The 8,321-nt window shown below is 41.3% G+C and overlaps 1 protein-coding gene across 1 annotated transcript; it reads left to right on the forward strand.

The window, feature by feature from the left end:
- The first annotated feature begins 1,251 nt into the window (after nucleotides 1-1,251).
- Nucleotides 1,252-3,638, forward strand: LOC115027674 (homeobox protein six1b). Its single transcript, XM_029461153.1, has 2 exons — nucleotides 1,252-2,103; nucleotides 2,937-3,638. The coding sequence occupies exons 1-2, from the start codon at nucleotides 1,544-1,546 to the stop codon at nucleotides 3,229-3,231; spliced, it is 855 nt and encodes a 284-aa protein (XP_029317013.1). The 5' UTR covers nucleotides 1,252-1,543; the 3' UTR covers nucleotides 3,232-3,638.
- Nucleotides 3,639-8,321: the final 4,683 nt, after the last annotated feature.

Genomic DNA, 8,321 nt, shown 5'->3' on the forward strand with positions numbered 1-8,321 from the left:
CCACCAAGAACCAGTGTGGCAGAGAACTCATTTACTAATGGATTGGTTTAGTGTTTCACCCCACAGAAAACACTGGAGCCAGCGCGGTGCCCGTCTAATCCTTGAAATATAAATGTAGGCTACAGGCTGGAAGAAGCTCTTCAAAAACACGTGATGATGAAGGAAATAAGCATAAAACAACAAAGGAAAAGGAGCGAAGGGTCTGTTAAATCTGCAAGTCAATTTTCAAATCTATAAACAAAAATTGAAGAAATTGTCTGTTAAAAAAACAAACTGATTCTCACTTATCAACAACAATTGTTGTTTGACATTAATCCTACACATGTCTTTATTATTTATGTTACCAATTTATACTACGAATGTGAAATGTGAAGGCTACTGAATGTGTGTGTCTGTTATTTACAATCCTGAATCAAACACACACAGACGCACGCACACACACACACACACACACGCACACACACACACACACACACACACACACACACACACACACACACACACACACACACACACACAAAAGTGGCTGATTTCTTACTGGTGGTCTATGTCCTGTAACACGTTTGGCAGGTATAGGTTTTCTCATATAAAAAGGCGTGCGTAATGGCACGCATGGACCCAACAATCATAGGAACTTATTAAATTATATCACCTCATAAAATAAACGGCTTCGGTAATTAATAGAGTATGAAAGGTGAGGATACAACAAAATGTTCAATCTGCATGCAATTAAGTTGGGGGGCGTCAACCATGATCAGCTGTGATTGTAAATAAACCTCCAGTTGATGAAAAGAAACACAAATATAACCCAAAAAAATCAATTAAGATTTTTAATTTGATATTTTTGTTATCACAATACTCTTTAGGCTTTTGTCATTGGTTGGTTATGTGAGTTGTTTTAAGTGCGTTTCGGCCTTTAAAAGTGGATAAACCTTCCTTCACAGATAAAAGCTTTGTGTGTTTGTGGGTTCACCCTCCACTGACTGATTACTGATAACGTATGGAGAGGCAGTGTGTGGTTTTGACCCACGTGGGAAATCTGGAAGCCTATATAGTCGCCACCATTACAGAAGATGTATATTCAGAACATGTTAATAAGGCGTTTTAAGAGGTCTGTAATAATTGATTAGTGTTTAGGTGCTCTGCTCCCTCAGCTGCAGCGGCAGAGGGACTGTGGGGGCGGGAGGTGGGAGCGCTCCTATTTCAGCCCCTGACGCACTGCCTCTGGGGAGGAAACGGAGCTGCAAACTCAGTCCTGCTCTGCTGTACACGGTGCAGGGCAGAGGGAGAGCCAATCACCGAAACGCACAGGCTCCCTTTAAGCCTGACATATCTCCAACAGGAACAAATTGTCCCAACAATCAACATCCCAATCTGCTGCGCGCATCAGGGGCTGGAGTGGAGTGGATAGCCTATAGGCCTGAGCTGCGCGGAAGGATTGCGCTGGATTGCATCGCGACAAGAAACTATAAACACTGAAAAATAAACGACAGCTTTCGTGTTGGATACCAACGTTTTGGGAGGAGGCGCGAGCTCGGACATCATGTCTATATTGCCGTCATTCGGGTTTACGCAGGAGCAAGTGGCGTGCGTTTGCGAGGTGTTGCAACAGGGAGGGAACCTGGAGCGGCTCGGCCGCTTCTTGTGGTCTCTGCCCGCTTGTGATCACCTCCACAAGAACGAAAGCGTCCTCAAAGCTAAGGCGGTGGTGGCCTTTCATCGGGGGAACTTCAGAGAGCTTTACAAGATCCTGGAAAGCCATCAGTTTTCTCCGCACAACCACCCGAAGCTGCAGCAGCTCTGGCTGAAGGCGCACTACGTGGAGGCGGAGAAGCTGCGCGGACGACCGCTCGGTGCTGTAGGGAAGTACCGGGTGCGGAGGAAATTCCCGCTGCCCCGCACGATATGGGACGGCGAGGAGACCAGCTACTGCTTTAAGGAGAAGTCCAGAGGCGTCCTGAGAGAGTGGTACACGCACAACCCCTACCCGTCCCCGCGGGAAAAGAGAGAGCTGGCCGAGGCCACAGGACTGACCACCACGCAGGTCAGCAACTGGTTCAAAAACAGACGACAGCGAGACAGAGCCGCAGAGGCAAAGGAGAGGTACGTGGAACTGACACAGTCTCGGTGCTGTCTGACATTTATAGACATAAACATTTACATATTTATTTTGCATGTTAGCAAATTAAGGTTTGAGTTGGAATTAAATATTACCAAAATGTGGCTACAAGCAGCTAAAGGCTAAGAAAGTTCAGGGATCACAGTCTTCGCATTCACACTGCAAGAAAGGCAAAATAGGAACATAAGTAGAATTGTATTTCTGATTATAATATAGTTCAAGAAGGAGTTTGAACTTACTTTTGCATTTTGGATATGTCTAGTCCTTAAATTAGACACGTCCTGATTACAGCCTTGGTGGGTAAACAGAAGCGTGTTGTTGACAAATGATGGACTTTCTTCTGACTTGAGCCTGAATTATAACATACATTACATGAAACCTTTCAAATTCACATCCGCTTCAGGAATTAACATAATGTGATGTTTAATAATGTTGGAAAAATATATAAAGCAATGTGGTCACATTTTTGTAAAACCTTCTACTTTGTGGATACGTGTTAAAGGTTCAATTGTGTTACAGTGAGTAAAATATTGCACAAAGCACGTGGTTTAAAGTTATCGGGAAACATCATCCAACATGAAGAGAAATAAAATGTGTTTTATACATAATTACAGAGAAGGTAAATAACTGAACCTCTCTGATTAGTTTTTGTTCAAGGCCTAGGCCTACTATGTTGTTGGTCTTAATGCAAAAACAAGTATGAATGTTTTTATTGCTGCACTTTTTATTTACAAAATATCACGTCAATTTAAGGATTTAATGCCATCATGCAACATTGTGCGTATTTTCTCTAATTTTCTCTTGTTGTCATTTCCAGAGAAAACAGTGAAAACAGCAACGCAGGCGGCAACAAACAGAACCAGCTGTCCCCGCTGGACGGAGGAAAGTCTCTCATGTCCAGCTCGGAGGACGAGTTTTCTCCACCTCAGAGCCCCGACCAGAACTCAGCGCTTTTGCTTCAGGGCAACATGAACCACCCCGGGGCCTCCTCGTACCCCATGTCCGGCCTGGGGCCCCCACAGCCGGTGCACAGCATGCACGGACACCCGCACCAACTGCAGGACTCCTTGTTGGGACCTCTAACCTCCAGTCTTGTGGATTTGGGCTCTTAAAGAGGCTGCCAGATTATTCTATTTTACATCAACAAAAAACAGAAAAAAAGAAGACTGATAAGTGTATCAGATTGAGTACATGTATGAAATAACACTATAGTAGCCTACCTTATAATATAGACTGACTTGTCTGTCGTTAAATTTGGTTAGAACAAAATTCCTTTATGCGCTTAACCTGTATATCCCCACTGGCAGGAGCATTTCTCGTCTCCTGCACATGAAAACACACAAACAGGACCTGTCTGAAACTCTTAACTCAACGAGACACTTAACTGGAATGCCCATTTGCTTAATTTATGATATTTTGTTGAGATAAAAGAATTATAGCAACCTCCTGCGATGGAAACTAAGAGGTAACGTTTTCATTAGAGTCATGGTAATTAGTTTCCAATAAAACAAAAGTAATACATTTGTCTCTGTGTTATTTGTGTATTTAGAGAGAAAAAAATAGACATTAATTGTATCCTAGATTCTGGCCCTTAAACATATGCAAACCAAATTAATCTGATTAAATAATCGTGACTTGAAGGAAAGAACGTAATTATTATTTTTTTAAATAATACTTTTATTTTTTGTTGAACTATTTAATTAGGCTTTATTTTTGCCTGCTGATTAGAATGAGTGTATCCTCAAAAACATACATAAAAAAAGCCAAGCAAGCAATCAAATCTACGCTGGTGGGATATCCTACATATTATGAGTTATTTTGTGTTAAAGATTAAAACCTGCTCTACGGGCTCTTTGGGGTTTTAACAATAATAATGGTAATTCAAAACACAGAATTCAAACACAGAGTCATAAAGGGAAATTTAATTATACAAACGTGAGTCAACATGAGCAGCTGTCTGTCAGGAGGCTGTTGTGTACGCATGAACCAGCTTTGGTTCCTATGATTGTCGTGTCTGCTCCGAAATATGTTTGACTGAAGGAGATTTTTTTTCCGTCTTTTTTTCCTTTTTCGTCATTTTTTGCCCGAGTGCTGCGGATCATTGGCTTTTTGTTGCCGTGTTTTCTTTGCTCTCTCCGAGAGTTTGTTCTGTCGGTTCTGGGCCATGGGAAAGAGCCACCACTCAACCTCTTACACAAGCTTTGGATATTCAAACATGTCATATGAAGAAGTTTAAAGTTCATTGCCTGATGAAATCAATATAGATGCCCTATAAACAAAAGCAAAACAAAACAAAACAAATTGTAGGGGCTTTAGTAAGAGGTAGACATATCATTACTAAAATACAATAAGAGTATAAACAGACACTCCCACTTTTATAGAGGTCATCATAATATTTTCCATAATAAACAACAACAATGTTATACTAATAATAATACATATGATTATTTGTAGGACAGAATATGAGAATATGCTGGTCTGAGAGCAAGAATCTGGTGAGGGCAGCTCTCTGGTCCCCCACCCCCCCTACACTCTTCTTTGGGCTCATGTCAGGGTAAATTGTTTTGAGCAGAGAGCACAGAGGATTTCCTGAGCATAATCTGAAACAGTCGCTGCTAGCATTACTGCCTGATTGCGAAGATTGCAGGGCTGCAGGGCTGCAACGCCCGGCTTCAGTGGAGGGACCTTGAGGTATTCTGCATCCCAGAAGCCTCCCTCTCTCTTTCTCTCAGAACCCCTCAGGTCTACTAAAAACACCGGGGCTGTGCTCCCCATCTATCACCTACACAGATCCATATGGTTGTGTTTGAGCGATGTGTCTGTCTGAATGTCCTCAGCAGACCTTCCATCATCAGGCTCTTTGGTCAGTGTTTCTTCTTTTTATATTTGTAATCTAATATGTGAGAGAGGTGGAAGAAGTATTCAGGTAATTTACTTCAGTAGCATTTTAGCAAATTAGCAATACAATATGTAAAAGTCCTGCATTCAACATTTACTTAAAAATATTACAGAAGTATCAGCAGCAAATTGTAGTTAAAGTATTGGGCAGAAAAGCCCCCTGTCAGTTCTGTTTTATCATGCTATTGGATCATAATTACAGATGCAAAGCTAATGTTAGCTACTTTATGTTCTGTTTGGTCATTTAACTTATAACGATGCATAATTAATAATAATTAATACAAAACACTCATTTTAATCTGAAACGTGTCAGATTAATGTAGTGCAGTAATAAGTGTAAAGTAGCAAACAATGGAAATACTTAAGTGAAGAACAAATAACTAATGTTACATAAAGACAACTTGGTTTTAAAAGTATTTCTCTGTAACATGAAATATTTATGACTAAATAAGCAAAAGTTAAACTTAGTAAAAACAAAGTTTGGTATTATTTATATAACGTTTAACACTCAAAAACGCATCATGATTGTGTGGGTGTTGTTTGATCAGGTTTGATTGACAGCGGCCTGCACACCTGAGTATAAACTGCACAACTTTCATCATATTTTGATTCACATGTTGCTAAATCCTGATTGGCACAATTAAATATGTGAGCTCACCTTTTTCCATCTGAGCAACTTCAAACCATTGAGACAAAAACACAAATACAGAAATCTGAGTCATGTGAAAAGAAAACAAATTCTAACTTAAGCAGAAAATTGTTTATACGAATCATCATCATAGTAAGGAGCTGGTGGAAAAAATGTGTTTTAAGGATCTTTAAGTTTGCTCCCAAAGTAAATGTACGTAGTTACATCCAGCATTGTAACTTCAAACTGAGACTATAAAGAGTTTATTTTCAAAATGCCAACAAAAAGTGACATTATTGATATTTTACTTTACTTTATAAAGCAGTCACAATGTATATCATATGACCAGTTGTATTTCTGAAATTTCAAATTAAAAGCATTAAGGGATATTTTTACATATAGCAGGTTAATTTGATTTATACAAATACAAATGGTTTAACTTGTATGTAGTAGTATTTTAAGATAAAAATGATATTATAATAGCCTTCAGTATTGACTATATGTCATATTCAGCAGAGGTCAGCAGAGAGCAGAGGTCCTGCAGATCAGATATAATTGTGACCACAGCATGTGTCCCTGGCACACAGTGTGGCTAAATATTCACAAATTAACAAACAGGTGATCACAAAGCCTCCAAAGTGACTCCTCATACCTGTTAATCTAATGACAACATGTCCAGCAGGGTACAGACACAGCAAGGATTAAACAAGCTCTGTGCCACATGACAGAGGGAGGCTATCAGAGTCACCTTCAGGATGTGCAAGAGACTAAAATCAATCCAACACGGAAACTCTGACACTGCTTTTAATCACGCTCGAATCCCTCGCTTCCGAATCCCTCGCTTCCGAATCCGGAGGGACAACGTCTGCAGCCATAAATCTCTCTGCTGTATCAGCCACTGTGTCTTCCTCTCATCAGCCACGCAACAAGTGCAAGTGGTAGGCGTGCTTCGGGCCTATAGAATAGATGACAAAAGCTGAAGGTAACGTCAGCCTGAAGCACGCCGGTGCCAGCAACAACAGCTGCTGATGGCAAACAGAGTCCGAGTCATCAAAAGGACATTTCATTTCTCATAGGCGTAAGTGGCAGTGCCTCTAAATCAACAGCAGGAAGGGCCCTGACGTGTGCAAATAAACATGGAGAGTAGCCTGCATGAGCCTGCGCCGTCTGCCTCAGCTGGCTTCATGTTTTCTCTGGCATCAGAGTCAGTGTGCATCTCTTATAAGGACAAAATCCAAAGATGAGGAACTTTTGGTTGAGTTGCCTTTCATGGTCTGCTGCCTGCAGGTAGCTTTGCCCCACATGGGAGCCGGGTGTGAGCCAGGTATCCATAACCACAGGCTGTATGAGGGGTGTGTGTCAGAGAGGGGGGAGACAGGGGAGAGAAGGGAATGGGGGGCAGGCGGGTGATGAGGGACAAAAGGATCTTTTCAGGTCTGCCTCAGAGGGGCGGGGGTAGTGGTGGGGCAGAGAGATTTCCTTACCAATGATGCATGGATCTGACAATGTTCCTGCCTGGACGTACCCAGAGGCAGATGCAGTGTGTGTGTGTGTGTGTGTGTGTGTGTGTGTGTGTGTGTGTGTGTGTGTGTGTGTGTGTGTGTGTGTGTGTGTGTGTGTGTGTGTGTGTGTGTGTGTGTGTGTGTGTGTGTGGGCTTGGGCACACTCACATATACCAGACTTGGAGCGTGTGTGTGTGTGTGTGTGTGTGTGTGTGTGTGTGTGTGTATAAAACTGATTAAAGTAAAACATTACCTAGATGGAAGTGGCAGTCATCTGCTATGTTTCTATGACATAAGTGTACAGAGATCAGAAGGATTATGCTACTCTGCCTAAGAAATGTTAATTATGCTGATGTGGGAGCTGCGAGCCAAAGAGTAGGGAGCCGTTCGTCCAACAGGAAGCTCTTATGTGACAGAAGTGAAAGAAATATTTATCTCTTTGTTCCAGTCGGATGAGTGATTCATGACCCAGGGTTCAGACACGAGGAGGAGGAGGATTCATACCTACTAGGGTGTTAAATAGCATGTTGTGTGTCAAATGAAGGACAGCATCATACATTACCTGATGAAACGGGGAAGTTTTCTAATACGTTACAAGAGGGAAAGACAAAGGACAAGATAAGACGTGTGTGTGTGTGTGTGTGTGTGTGTGTGTGTGTGTGTGTGTGTGTGTGTGTGTGTGTGTAATGTCTACGAACAAGGACTTGTATAAAAAAAATGTGGCCAGAAGGCACAGGCTCATATAACAAACTCTTCCAGAGACAAAACCCAGCTCTGGTTGCTGAGAATCAGATATGTATATTTTTGGAGCTGGGAGAGAAAGATGATAGTGGCATTAGTCTCATATGTTTGATCAGGAAAGTGACTTCAGTCTGGGTTGTTTTTTTAGGATACTTTTGTGAAGACTAAACAGATTTCAGAAGTTTCAGCCTTTCAAAGCCAAATTAAAACAGATCTACTCTTTCCAACATTATATATGATGATTTAATATATAATATAATGGGTTTGGTGAAGGAGAGACAAAGAAAAGATACTTTAAAGTACGGGGCAGGAGCACTATGCTTTGCTACAATGAGCAGGATTGTTATTAGTTTCCTTTCATACTTAAGTGGGAATAAAAGTACCGGTGCAATTATCAAATCCAGGAAGGATAAAGTCAAACTTTAAATTGTTC

The sequence above is a fragment of the Cottoperca gobio genome, chromosome 22 (genome assembly GCF_900634415.1).
Source record: "Cottoperca gobio chromosome 22, fCotGob3.1, whole genome shotgun sequence".
Lineage (NCBI taxonomy): Eukaryota > Metazoa > Chordata > Actinopteri > Perciformes > Bovichtidae > Cottoperca > Cottoperca gobio.

Excerpts from the sequence above, each read along its gene's own strand:
- LOC115027674 (XM_029461153.1), top strand. The coding sequence starts at position 1,544 with ATGTCTATATTGCCGTCATTCGGGTTTACGCAGGAGCAAGTGGCGTGC. Across the intron at positions 2,104-2,936 it reads GCCGCAGAGGCAAAGGAGAG|AGAAAACAGTGAAAACAGCA; the intron begins GTACGTGGAACT and ends TGTCATTTCCAG.